This window comes from Macaca fascicularis, chromosome X (assembly GCF_037993035.2).
Source record: "Macaca fascicularis isolate 582-1 chromosome X, T2T-MFA8v1.1".
Taxonomy (NCBI): domain Eukaryota; kingdom Metazoa; phylum Chordata; class Mammalia; order Primates; family Cercopithecidae; genus Macaca; species Macaca fascicularis.
Window position 1 is genome coordinate 41,789,693 of NC_088395.1, and position 14,687 is coordinate 41,804,379.

Below are 14,687 nucleotides of genomic sequence, written 5' to 3' on the forward strand. Positions count from 1 at the left end.
ATATCCTACTACACACCTAGGCTACATGGTGTAGCCTATGGTTCCTAGGCTACAAACCTACATAGCATGTGACTGTACTGAATGCTGTAGGCAACTGTAATACATATTTGGGTATCTAAACATAGAAAGGGTACAATCAAAATATAGCATAAAATATAAAAAATGGTACACTGGTATACGGCACTTACCATGAATGGATTTTGCATTCACGGGAAGTTGCGCTGTGTGAGTCAGTAAGTGGTGAATGAATGAGAAGACCCAGGACATTACTTTCCACTATTGTAGACTTTCTATACACTGTACACTTAGGCTACACTAAATTTATATAAAAGTATTTTTCTTTCTTCAATAATAAATCTTAGCTTACTATAAATTTTTTATATAATAAACTTTAAAAATTTTAAAACCTTTTTGACTCTTGTAATAACACTTAGCTTAAAACACATTGTACAGCTGTACAAAAGTATTTTCTTTCTTTATATCCTTATTCTATAAGCTTTTTCTATTTTTGAAATTTTTTATTTTATTTTTTATACTTTTTTGTTAAAAAACAAAAGCACACACATTAGCCTAGGCCTACACAGGGTCAAGATCATCAATATCACTGTCTTGCACTTCCACATCTTGTCCCACTGGAAGGTCTTCAGGGACAATAACACATATGAAGCTATCATCTCTTATAATGACAATGCCTTCTTTTGGAATGCCTCCTGAAGGACCTGCCTGAGGATGTTTTACAGTTAACTTAAAAAAAAAAAAAAAAGTAGCAGCATACTCTAAACTAACAATAAAAGTATAGTAAATACATAAACTAATAACATAGTTGTTTATTATCATTATCAAGTATTGTGTGCTGTATATAATTGTATGTGTTATACATTTATATGACTGCTAGCACAGGTTTGTTCACAGCAGCATCACCACAAATATGTGAGTGATGTGCTGAGCTATAATGTTATGACAGCTATGATATCACTAGTCGATAGGAATTTTTCGGCTCCATTATACTCTTACAGAGCACCCATGTATATGCGGTCTGTTGTTGACTGAAATATCATTATAGGATGCATGACTGCATATGCAGAAAAAAAGCATTTGATAAAATTCATGATCCATTCATGCTTAGTAAACTCTAAGATCAGACATAAGCAAAGATAACTGCCATCACCATTGCCCTGAATGTTTTATCCATTGTAATAAAGGCAAGAAAAGAGGTAAAAAAATTGTAAAGGGCAAACAAAATCCTCTTTATACACAGATGATATGATTATGTATGGAGAAAATCCAAATGATTCTACAGATTAATTGTTGGAATTAATTAAGCCTGATGAATAGAAAGGAACACAAATACAAAGTTAGTACAAGGAAAGGGAAAGAGAAGGGAGAGTTAGAGAAACCGACTTACCCTAAAAACAAAATATCTAAGAATAAATCTGACAACACATAAATCTAATACACATGTACACAACCTCTACAGAGGAAAATATAAAACTTTATTGTGATAACTCAAAGAGCTAAATAAATGGGAAGACAGACACTATGCTCATGAATTGGATGATTCAACACTGTAAACATGTCAATTATTCTCAAATTGCTATCAAGATTTGATACAGTAATTCAAGACAAAAATCTCAATAGTTTTTTTGTTTTGGTGGAAATTGACAACCTCATTCTAAAATGTATATGAGAAATGCAGACAAGTACATCCCTTAAAACATGGCTGAAGAAGAACAACGTGGAAGGATCTGCTCTACAAAACAGTCAAATCTGGGAATCACCCAAATACTCATTAACATTAAAATGAATAAATAGTGCAAGTTTGTTCACTGCAATACTACATAGCAATAAAATAAAGGAACAGCTGCACAAAGCAACCAGATGAATCTCAGAGACCAAAAATAGAGTATATACTGTAGGATTCCATTCAAATAAAGATTTTAGGCTGGGTGTGGTGGCTCATGCCTGTAATCCCAGCACTTTGGGAGGCCGAGGCAGGTGGATCACTTGAGGTCAGGAGTTTGAGACCAGCCTAGCCAACATGGTGAAACCCTGTCTCTACTAAAAATACAAAAATCAGCCGGGCGTGGTGGTGCGTGCCTGTAGTCCCAGCTAGTCGGGAGGCTGAGGCACGAGAATTGCTTGAACCCAGGGGGTAGAGGTTGCAGTGAGCTGATATAGCATTGCACTCCAGCCTAGATGACATAGCAAGATACCGTCTCAAAAAAAAAAAAAGATTTTAGCAGACAACACTGAACTTTATTATTTGAGAATTCCTATTTTGATGCTAGGGACATAAAAGCACAGAAGTGAAGTACAGATTAGTTATTTCTGAGAGAAGAAGGGGATTATGATGAGAAAGGGGAATTCAGGGGCTGTTGAGGTACTGGCAGTTTTAAAATCTCTTGACTTGGGTTGTAGTTACATGGTTGTTCACTTCTACAATAATTCTTTAAGTTGTATATTTATGTGAATGTATTTTTCAAAATGTGATGCATTGTATTGAGAAAAAGGTTAAATCTAAGTATGATGTATGTATTTGTATATATTCATATACTCTTTTACCCAGTTATTCTACTTTCAGAAATGTATTCTGAGGAAACAAAGCAATCAAGGGGCATGAACAAGTAATTATGTACAAGATATTAATTATAACATTATTTCTAATAGGGAAAAACAATGTTAATGTTCAACTATAGGGAAATTATTAAATTAAACATGGCACATACACACATTTAGATGTCTTAATGAAGTCATTAAAATACTGTATCCAAAAAATATTTAATGGTATAGCAAAATGCTTCCAATAAAAGGAAATGGTCCAAAATGTTTGTGAATGACATTTATTTTTGTCACAATTTTTATAACAAAATTATGACATTATTTACTTTTTGTCAAAATTTTCTGTAATTTCTAAATTTTTACAAGTTATGTATATGGCAAAGGTTGTACACTAAGAATTTTTTTTTTTTTTTTTTTGAGACTGAGTCTCATTCTATCAACCAGGCTGGAGTGCAGGGGTGTGATCTCGGCTCACTGCAACCTCCGCCTCCCAGGTTCAAGTGATTCTCCTGCCTCAGCCTCCCGAGTAGCTGGGATTACAGGTGCCCGCTAATTTTTATATTTTTAGTACAGATGGGGTTTCACCATGTTGACCAGGCTGGTCTCGAACTTCTGACCTCAAGTGATCCGCCCACCCTGGCCTCCCAAAGTGCTGGGATGACAGGCGTGAGCCACCATGCCCAGCCAATATTTTTATTTTTAAATGAACAAACTATACTTCTTCTAAATAACAGAAAATTAACTGAATTTTCTTCATATTTTATATGTACCCAAATTTATTCAAAATTATTTTAGTGGCTGGAAGATTAGTTTTCATAGACGAAAAGTTATCAGAGTGACAATTTCAAATGTATTTCTAAGACAGTAGCATCTGAATACAGTCTATCTTCTAATATAACATTCAAAGCTTAAAATCTGTTCTACACTGTAACATCCCAATCCAGGATTTGTTTTATACAAATATCTGACCACCTAAAATTTTTTAACAGATGTAAAAATGATACTGTATTTACAGTTAAAAAAAAAAAAAAAAAAAAAAAAACCCAAAATGCCAAACCCTGTCATTATCTTTACAGGCAATTATATTTTGTTTGCAGATCCAGGAGTTTATATCAACTCTTTTAAAACGCTTCTTCTATTTATCTCTATTTTAGTTTGTGCAGAAGAGTTAACATAGCAGGCCTAAACTACTATCTCGTGAAAGGCTTGAAAGGTCTACTAAGGTTGGCCCTTGAGAGGCGTATCTGGGAACTTGGATTTCAGGAGGGTCCTCTACATTCCTAACTGAAAAGAGTGACTCACTGTGTCTAAATTGTTTGTGCTAACAATATGATTTATGCTGAACACCTGCTTTCTTTCTGGGAGTCTGGAATTTGGTTAAGTGCCAAGTGGAAGATGCCTATGTGACCAGCCCCCAATAAAAACCCAGGGCACTGAGTCTCTAATAAGCTTCCCTAGTTGGCACCATTTCACACGTGTTGTCACAACTCATTGCTGGGAGAGGACCCTTGAAAGCTTGTGCCTGGTTTCCCCTGGACTTCAACTAATGTATCTTTTCCTTTTGCTGATTTCTCTTTATATCCTTTAGCTATAACAAACCATAGCTGTGAATAGGACTATATGCTGAGTCCTCTGAGTTTTCTTAGTGAATCATCAAGCCTGGGAGTAGTCTTGGGGATCCCTGACACATAGTTTGTAAAACTAAAATCAACTAAACATTTTGATACTGTGAGTCAAAAGAAATGTTTACTTTGCTGAAAGAACAAATAGCAATTTATATCATTACACATAAAAAGAAAAATCAAAATAGATTATTATATAAGACTAGCTATGAAAATATGTACAAATCTTCAAATAGATTAAAATGTTACAGTACAGATATTTATTGCTTGGTATGAGACAAACATATTTTCCCTTAAGCAGCAAGTTTGCTGGTAAGTAGTAATCAGTTCCACTCTATCAGTATAAATAAACTTCACAAACGCTCCTTTCCCTAGGCATAAATACCAGACCAAAAATAAAACAAAATAAAATTAAATTAAATGTAAAAAGAGCTTTCAGTTTATCGCCTTTGTGAGCTACAAAAACAAACTGCTAATATTATTTTAAAAGATACAAACTATTGTTTTCATGTCAGATGTGTTTTAAATCCATATTTAATTACTGTAAAAGTCTCCCTGTGGTATATGTAATCACTCTGTAATAAGGTAATTAAAATTCCTTGGCCAGCCAATTTAGGATTTACAGCTTAACTCAAGTACTAGACACTACTAAAGACAAGCCCAAATGTGTTTCTTAGAAATAAATATTTAATTTGTGGGGATAACCCAACTCAGCCTGTCTTCAAAACTGAATCTGTATTTAAAATACATTTCAGCAAATTGCTACAGACAGGTTCAAATTTAAGTGTAATCCCGAAGTAATGGATGTGCAAACATATGCAAATGCCTACAAAACTACTGTGTATGTTGGGACAATGACGATATAGCCTTTACCTTGTATTCCCCTATTTTAAAGGTCAATCATCTCTTGACCTGCCCCATCAGAACTCATATCTGCAAAAGTGAATGTCTAGGGGTGGGACCTGGGTACCTGTTTGTTTAACAAGTTTTATACCGGATTTTCTAACCTAAAATTTGAAATTTACTAATCTAATCTTTTCCATATCTAAAATTCTGGTTTTGTGAGTCTCTGTACTTAAGCATGCTTTAAACTTATAAACCATTTGTGATTAAGTAGATATGAACTATTATTATTATTATTATTATTATTATTATTATTATTATTATTTTTAGAGACAGAGTCTTGCTCTGTCACCCAGGCTGGAGTGCAGTGGCATTATGTTGGCTCACTGCAACCTCTGTCTTCTGGGTTCAAGCGATTCTCCTGCCTCAGTCTTCCAAGTAGCTGGGATTACAGGTGTGTGCCACCACACCTGGCTAATTTTTGTATTTTTAGTAGAGACGGGGTGGCTGGTCTTAAGCTCCTGACCTCAAGTGATCTGCCCGCCTCAGCCTCCCAAAGTGCTGGAATTACAGGTGCAAGCCACCAAGTCTGGCTTATTATTTTTGAGACAGGGTCTCACTTTATTGCCCACACTGGAATACACTGGCATGATTTTGGTTCACTGCAGCTTCTGCCTCCCTGGCTCAAGTAATTCTCCCACCTCAGCCTCCCAAGTAGCTGGGACTACAGGTGTGTGCCACCATGCTTGGCTAATTTTTAAAATTTTTTTGTAAAGACGAGGTCTCACTATATTGCCCAGGCTGGTCTCAAATCCCTGAGCTCAAGAGATCCTCCTGCCTCGGCCTCTCAAACTGCTGGGATTATAGGCGTAAGCTACTGAGCCCAGCCATCAACTAGACATTTTCTAACATGATAAACAACATTCTTGGGCCATATAATTTCGTGACTTCAGTTTAGGAAGAAAAAAAGGAGTGTTGGTTATACGTAGTCTGTGGCAAAGACAGATATGGACACCACATTAAGAAACTCACTGATAATCCAAATATATTGTTTTGTCTAGCCTTTTCTCCACCAAAATGATAAATGCTGTTTCTAAGTAGCCAACAAACAACAAAACTAACTGACCTAATTTTATTTTATTTTTTGACTTTCATTGTCTACACTGTATGGGTGTCATGTTACAAAAACTGTAAAAAGGATCCAGATAACCCATAACCTGAGCAATGAGCCCCTAAATACCAGGGGCAATTACATCTATTGCCAGAAACATGGAAGTAATTGGAGTAGCTTAGTCTACACTGAAGCTATAGAAGCAATCTCTCACCTAGCCAGTAGGTGGAACTATACACAAGTGCATTGGCTTTGCTTTTTGATCCACATGACTTTAAATCTTACAGTAATTGATATTTTTGGTTTGTTTGAAACCCAGGAGATAAGGAGGATGCAAAAAACTAGGTAAGGTCAATTGTTGAGGTGAATTTACAAAACAATGATACAAAAGAACAATTTTCTATTTCTATTTTGTTTCTGGGCCTTTTGAGAAATAACTAAGTTATTTTAACTGAATTTATAATCTACGTCCAGGTCCCTAGAGCTAATAAAACAATTCTAAATTTAGAAATCTGTCAGTTAAAATTCATGTTCAATCAGGGAAAATTGAGTATCAACTGATCATGACGTGATATTATGGAATTATTGTTGATTTTGTTAGGTATAGTAATAATATGGTCATTTAAAAAATCATTATCTGTTAGAAATACAAACGAGAGTATTTATAGGTGAAATGATAGTGCTTTAGAAATCTCCAGGGGAGAAAAAGACATCAGGAAGAACAGAATAGGAAAGGAAAAACGTTTTGATAACTATTGAAGCTTGGTGACCAGTATGCTGGGGTTTCTTATACTATTCTCTCTTTTCATTTGAAATTTTCCACAATTACACTGTTAAAAAATAAAAAAAAGAAAAGAAAAGAAAAGAAAACATAAGGCCATGTTCTAGTGATTTGGGTTAACACCGGGATCAGGTCACTGGAAAATATTCAATTTAAGCAGGTCTCATCTCGATATACAGCCAACCATTAATTATTTCCATCACAACTAAGTCATACAAAATTAGTCACATAAAATCCCATACAGACTACTTCAACAATGAGGGACTAAAACTATCCTGTTAAAGCCACTGGAAATAATACTTTACAGTTATAAAGCACTTCACCATTTACAAAGGGAAGTCACATACAGTTTCTCATCTAGTTCTCATAATCTTAGGAAGATTCTGAAGGCAGGCAAACTGAGGCTCAGGGAACTTACAAGACTTGGCCAACCTCACATAATTAGTAAAACTGACAGAGCTGGGATGCTAACCCAGGTTTTATGAAACCAAAGATCCTTTTTCTACTACATTGTCACTAAGTCCCCTTTGATACAATTAGCATACATGGTGAAATTTAGGTGAATTTTTAAAATTTGCTTTCTGTGATCATTACTTTATATAGTATATAAAACTTGCTTTTTAGGAGGCTGGGCGTGGTGGCTCACACCTGTAATCCCAGAACTTTGGGAGGCTGAGGAGGGTGGATCACCTGAGGCCAGGGGTGTGAGACCAGCCTGGACAACATGATGAAACCCTGTCTCTTCAAAAAATACAAAAATTAGCCAGGCGTGGTGGCATGCGCCTGTAGACCCAGCTACATGGGAAGCTGAGGCAAAGAATCGCTTGAACTTGGGAGGTGGAGGCTGAAGTGAGCCGAGATGGCGCCACTGCACTCCAGCCTGGGCGACAGAGTGAGACGGTTAAAAACAAAAACAACAACAAAAAACAAACCCAACTTGCTTTTAGTTTTCTCAGAAAATATACATATAGACAGAAATAGATTTCTTGAATAAAGAATAAAATTAAACCAGAAAAGTAATTTTAAAAGAATTATAATATCTTGGCCAGGCACAGTGGCTCACACCTGTAATCCCAGCACTTTGGGAGGCCGAGGCAAGCAGATCACCTAAGGTCAGGAGTTCGAGACCAGTCTGGCCAACATGGTGAAACCCTGTCTCTACTAAAAATACAAAAATTAGCCAGGCATGGTGATGTGTGCCTGAGGGAGGAGAATCGCGTGAAGCTGGGAGACGGAGGTTGCAGTGAGCCAAGATTGTGCCACTGCACGCTAGCCTGGACAACAGAGCAAGACTCTGTCTCAAAAAAAAAAAAAAAAAAAAGAATTATATCTTAAAATTAGAAGGGATGTTAGAAGCCAGCTCTAGTCCAAAATTAAAACCTTATCTTCAGTCCCCTTGGAAGGATCCAGCTTCAACTTGAGTGCTTCTAGTGAGAAACTGCATAGTCTGTGAGACAGCCTGCTTCATTCATGGAGTAAGTCTAATCATCAAAAAGGTCTTCTTTAGTTAGAGGTGACGTCCGCCACTTGTTGATTCTAGTTACTGCCTCTGATGCTACACTTGAATAAGCATATGGTTTTATATATGACAATCTTTCAAATAACTGTGGACATTGATTATGTTCTATCTATGGGCTTCTGCTTTGGGGACTCTTCTAGCAGAATAATAAAACGAATACATTCGTGGATAACTAAAGCCTCCCAGTCTTTTCAAAAGCTCTTCCACGCCAGTGGTCTTCAACCTGGGATTTGGGTATCTCTGGGAATACCCAAAGTCCTTCCAGGAGCCACATGAAGTAGGATATTTTTAAGGCAATCAATTTCCATATCTTCATTTTTCATAATTTCGTCTGTCTGTAAACAAGTCTGTGGTCTGCTTGTTTTTCTTTTACACCTCCACATCTACAATCACCCATCTCCACATCTCCAGTTACCCATCCAAAAGGCAAACTACTCCTCCATCCCAAAAAGCCTAACTTCAAAGAGATGGCTGGGAAATGCACAGCCCCTGAGGGAGGGAGAGACCCTTGAAAGCAAAACAAAGAGAGTTTGAGAAAAAAAGGGAGGTGCCACCTTACTCGAACCAGACAATATATTCATGGTGAGCTGTTTTAGAATTCATAATCAATACTAAGATGAGTGTCACAGGGATGTTCATTTAACACTTTAATTTTATTTGAAAAATGAAGTCAGATTTTTTTTTCCCTGACAGAAAATGAGTCTGATTTGGCTGACTGATTTGACAATAAGGACTAGCACTGTCATGTAGGTCACATAGCAGACATTTTCCATACAGTGAATGAGATAAACAGGCAATTCTACAGTTGTGTAGAAAATATATTTAAGGCTGGGTGCAGTGGCTCCCGCCTGTAATCCCAGCACTTTGGGAGGCCAAGTATGGCAGATCACGAGGTCAGGAGTTTGAGACCACCCTGGCCAACTTGGTGAAACCCCATCTCTACTAAACAATACAAAAATTAGCTGGGCATGGTGGCGCATGCCTGTAGTCCCAGCTATTCAGGAGGCTGAGGCAGGAGAATCACTTGAACCCAGGAGGTGGAGGTTGCAGTGAGCTTAGATTGCGCCACTGCACTCCAGCCTGGGTGACAGAGTGAGACTCTGTTTAAAAAAAAAACAAACAAAACATATTTAAAAGAATATTCAAGATATTGAGAATTATATTCTCACAACGAAAGTTTTTATATATCAACCTAAAAAATACGTGAAGGGGTACATACGTTTTTCAAAATTCTTTTTTGTTGTTGTTGTTGTTGTTGTTTTGAGGCAGGGTCTTGTTCTGTTGCCCAGACTAGAGTACAGTGGTGCAATCATGGCTCACTAAAGCCTTGACTTCCCAGGCTCAGGTGATTCTCCAACCTCAGTCTCCCAAGTAACCGGGACTACAGGTGTGTGCCACCACACCCACCTAGTTTTTGTATTTTTTGTAGAGACAGGGTTTGGCCATGTTGCCCAGGCTGGTCTTGAACTCCTGAGCTCAAGCAATCCACCTGCCTTGCCCTCCCAAGGTGCTGGGATTATAGGCATGAGCTATCACGCCTGGCCTCAAAATTCTTTTAGCAGGTTTGCCAGAAAAGATTTTGAAGGCTGTGTCTCTATGACACAATTTCCAGGCTCCTTTCCATTCTGGTTATCCTATTCTGCAGACATTCCAGTGTCCTGCTTACTATGAATGGTCCAGGGTGAATCGGGGGAGTATGGCTTTGTTCTGAATACTATATATTCCTAATTAATGTAGCCTAACCTTCCATTCAGGGCTTTTTAAGCTGTTGCAAACAACTAAAATGTTTACATCTTTTTTCACATAATCACAACTAAATTCACACTGATCTTGCACTTATTCATGTTTGAATGAAGGAGTTAACATTAACTGGTCTTAAATTTCACCTTCTTTGTTTCAGCTCCTTTGCTACAAACTTGTAAAAATATTTTTGAATTTTGATGTAGACCGTCAATGCGTTAGCTAGTCCTTTGTAGGGAGCAACTTGTGAAATGCCTCCCAGTGATCCTCGCCTCCTGATATTCAGGCCCTGGTATAATCCCATCCCCCTTGTGTATGGGCTGGATTTAGTGACTCATTTCTAACTGCAGAAGTGATGGTGTGTAATTCTGGAGATTAGGTTACGAGACTGTGACTTCTGTCTTGCTCATACTCTCACTTATCCTCTTGCTTGCTCTGATGAAGCCAGCTGCCGTGCTGTAAGCTGCTCTATAGAGAGGCCCAACGGATAAGGAACCAAGGGAGGCTTGGGCCAACAGCTCTTACGGAATTGTGGCCCTCAGTCCAGTAGCCTGTGAGGAAGGCAAGACTGCCAATAATCATGTGAGTGAGCTTGGAAGCAGATCCACATTGTAGTGGAGTGTCAAAATGACTTCAGCTCTGGCCAACAGCTTTATTATCACCTTGTGAGAGACCCAGAGCCAGAGGACCCTGCTAAGTTGGAACACACATTCCTGATGCACAGAGACTGAGATAATAAATGTATGTTGTTTTAAGCCATTATGTTTTGGGGCATTTGTTATGAAGCAATAGGTAATGAATATACCCTCTGACCTTGGTATCTTTTGAATATTTAGTATCTTCCGTTTTTTTTTTTTTTCCTAATCAAAGTCACTGATCACAACTTTTTTTTTTTTTTAAAGAAAAAAATAGAGAGATTTTGGTATGTTTCCCAGGCTGGTCTCGAACTCCTGGCCTCAAGCAATCCTCCCTGCTTCAGACTCTCAAAGCACTGAGATTACAGGCATGTCACCACTCCCGGCCTGATTACAATTTTGAACAGAGTGGGATCAAAGATAAAACCCTGCAGGATGCTGTCCTATAAAGCGTTATACAATCTCCTTGGACACAATCATCCGACCAGAGCTGGATGATCCACTTGTACTATCCTTAGCTCACAATTCTCTATCTTACCAACAAAAAGTCTGTGACAAACATATCAAGTGACTTACTGAAATCAAGATACACTGTGATCTATAAAATTGCCCTTATATGCCATACGGTGATTATATCAAAAGAGGAAACTAAGTCTGTCATTACTTGTTTTTAGTTGCCAAGAGTCTTGCTACATGGATGCCTCCACTTTCATCCTACTCTTCTTCACTAAGACTTCTACTGGTCAGAAGTTTATATTTTGCGGTCCTATCCCTCTGAACTCGATTTCCTTTTGGAGTCTCTTCTCTGAAGCATGCTGAAAGCATGAGAGTAACTGAATATGCCCAGCTTTTGCTTCCTTTGCCACTGTAAACCTTATGATGACATAATCCTTTTGTCTTGTGACTTTAGGTCTTTCTGAACAGAGAAGTTCACAACTACTGTTAAACTTCAAGAGAAAAGTGTTAGCATTATCCAACACCAACATTGCTTAAAGTTTTACCCTTTAAGAATTAAAATACACACTCACAATTCGAAAACCATGTAAAGCATTCCATCTGAGCTATATGTCTCCAATAACTCTACAATGTGTGGATGTTTCAGCATATGACAGATACTGGCTTCCCGCTTTAGATCTGTAAAATAAACATACAGCATACTTCATTAGGTAGGAACAAAAGACAATTAGAGTGAATGATGAATGAATGGATGTGATCTATGGTAACATGGATACTTCTCTAACTAGAGAGATGAAATCCCCCATTTAAACTTAGCTTAACTTTTTACCCTTTAAAGTCTTTGACAATATAGCTTTTCATATTTTTTTGCAAGCTTAAATTTATATGCAGTATAGAGTGAGCTCTTAATAAAAAAGTATACATTTCTTAATATAAATACTTTCCCCCAAAGCAAAATAAATACACAAATAAATACTTTCCCCAACTCTTTTAATCAAATCTCAGCCTCCAAATTTGTAACTCTTCCTTGATCTGCTAATAAACTAATAACTCAATTTACTGTTTTGATTTTTACCTCTTTTTCTTAGTTTTCCCTAAATAAAAATATGTTGTCTATTCTTTAGCCTAAAATCTAGCATTTATAGACCTATCAGGGAAGTTATATGGAATAGGGAACAAAAATAGTATGGTTTAAACAGAAAAGGCACTACTCCTAGAGTCAAAGTCAGAATTTTTAAAATATCATTTATAAAATGTGCTGGGGTCAGGTGTGGTGGCTCGCACCTGTAATCCCAGCACTTTGGGAGGCCGAGACAGATAGATCACTTCAGGTCAGGAGTTTGAGACCAGCCTGGCCAACATGGCAAAATCCCATCTCTACTAAAAATGCAAAATATTAGCCAGGCATGGTGGCAGGTGCCTGTAATCCCTGCTACTTGGGAGGCTGAGGCAGGAGAATCACTTGAACCTGGGAGGCAGACGTTGCAGTGAGCCAAGATCGTGTCACTGCACTCCAGCCTGGGCAGCAAGAGTGAAACTCTGTCTCAAAAAAAAAAAAGTGTTGGATAATTCCAAACTTTACCTACCTCACAATGTTACTTTGAAGAACAAATCCAAATAATGTATGTAAGACTACTGTGTAAGCTCTATAATACTATTTGGAAAACAAAGTTGTTAATATCATCATCATCATCATCATCATATAAAACAGTTTGGGCATGGAAATCACTTGCCATGTCTACATGAAATAGAATAATGAAAGCCATCCAGTGCTAATAGCGCTGGGGCTTTACCTATTTGCTGATGACTAAAATCCAATGTGACATTTTTATATTAGAAAGTAGAAGGGAGATAGGTAAGGAAGAACCAAGGCTAAGGATGTACTGCACAAAGCAAAATAGATAACATTATCTCCTTTCTGATTTATTAATTCAACTTAGTCTTGTCCACAGAGCAATGATCGTAGATGGAACCTTAGAAGACTGACTTACATAAGGGTAGAATGAGAAAAAGAAGTCAGAAAATTTGACAAAAGAGAAGCCACAAGGAAAGGAAGAATCAATAATATTAAGAAAATCAAGAGAATAGAGGAAATTAAGCTGTAAGTAGCTGGAGAAGGCTGAAAGCTGAGAAAAGACCATAAGATTCAGCCAGAAAAGGTCACGAGAATTCTGGGCAAGATCAACTTTTGGGGAGGAGTCAGGGTTGAAGTCAGTATGCGGGAGACAATTATGCAATAATCAATTAAAATGATCACACCTCTCATTGGGCTAAGTACTTAATACAGTCACTGTCACTTGATGTCCCAACTACCCTGTGAGGTAGGTATTTTATGGATGGAGAAACTGAGACTTAGAAATGTGTTCAAGATCACACAGCTATCGTAAGGGTAGGTTTATGAACCCTGGCCTGCCCAATTCCAAAGTCAGCAGTCCTTCCATTATGCCATGCTGGGTTTGAGCACGATCATATTAGAAGAATCTGGCAGTAGCAAAGAAATAGTGGGGTCAAGAGAAGGTTTTACTTGTTTGTTTTTTTAAAGGAAGCACTCTGTGTTTGTAAGTGGTAGTGATGAAAAGCCTATAGGATCTGGAGTCAGAAAATATGGTGCTGGTCCTGCCTTTGTCCTACCATCTGCAGGCTGACTGCTAACTTCTACAAATGACTCCCTTAGAGTCAATGAAATGGGGCAGTGACAGGTGATGTAGTACCTGCAGAGTCTACCAAATCAGTTTGAAAGGGCAGTGTTAAGATTCTAATGAGAAGCTGGATGTGTGGAGCCAAGCACAGCAGGGCTGGGGGCTCAGTGTTTACTGCAAAGGAAGAGATCAGAGGCACAGGAAAGATGCCTCCATCTCCAAAAGTAGTTAGGAAGGCCCCACAGGCGGGGAGGATGTGAAGCAGCTGTGGGGTTTGTGCTGGGAAGTCATAACCATGAGGAAAGCTTTTAACAAGTGTGCTGGAGGGCCAGGCTGAGCCAGACAACATCAATCACATGCCTGCACAGATTTTTCCTCTCCAAGAGTGTTCTGCCTTCTATTTCTAGGAAAAGCTTAAAATTTTTAATACTCATTTTTATGTTTATCTCTAGTTTCCCATTTTTATTAGAACTCACCCTTTCATATCTTCTGTTTTCAACTTAAGTTTTTCTTTTTCCATTCCTCTCTATTCTAATCAAAAGCCTGATTTTAACTCTATCCTATGACACTGGAGTCATGAAATAAACAGATTGGCGTTTGCCACAATTAAAATGGATCTTTTCTCTTCTTTCCAGTTTATTTTCTATTTTGCCTCTTTCATGTAACTAAATTGTATTTTTCCTTTTTTGAGACAGAGTCTCGCTCCATCGCCCAGGCTGGAGTGCAGTGGTGTGATCATGGCTCACTGTAGCCTCCACCTCCCAGGTTCAAGAGATTCTCCT

General features: G+C 37.8%; 1 protein-coding gene across 25 annotated transcripts in view; it reads right to left on the reverse strand.

Moving 5' to 3' along the window:
• CASK (calcium/calmodulin dependent serine protein kinase) overlaps positions 1–14,687 on the reverse strand; it is a 413,308-nt gene that overhangs the window by 258,909 nt on the left and 139,712 nt on the right. For all 25 annotated transcript variants that reach the window (XM_005593339.5, XM_074030323.1, XM_005593338.5 and 22 more), the window contains exon 3: positions 11,839–11,944. In XM_005593339.5, coding sequence (XP_005593396.1) covers positions 11,839–11,944 — 106 coding nt within the window. The remainder of the gene's footprint in view (positions 1–11,838; positions 11,945–14,687) is intronic.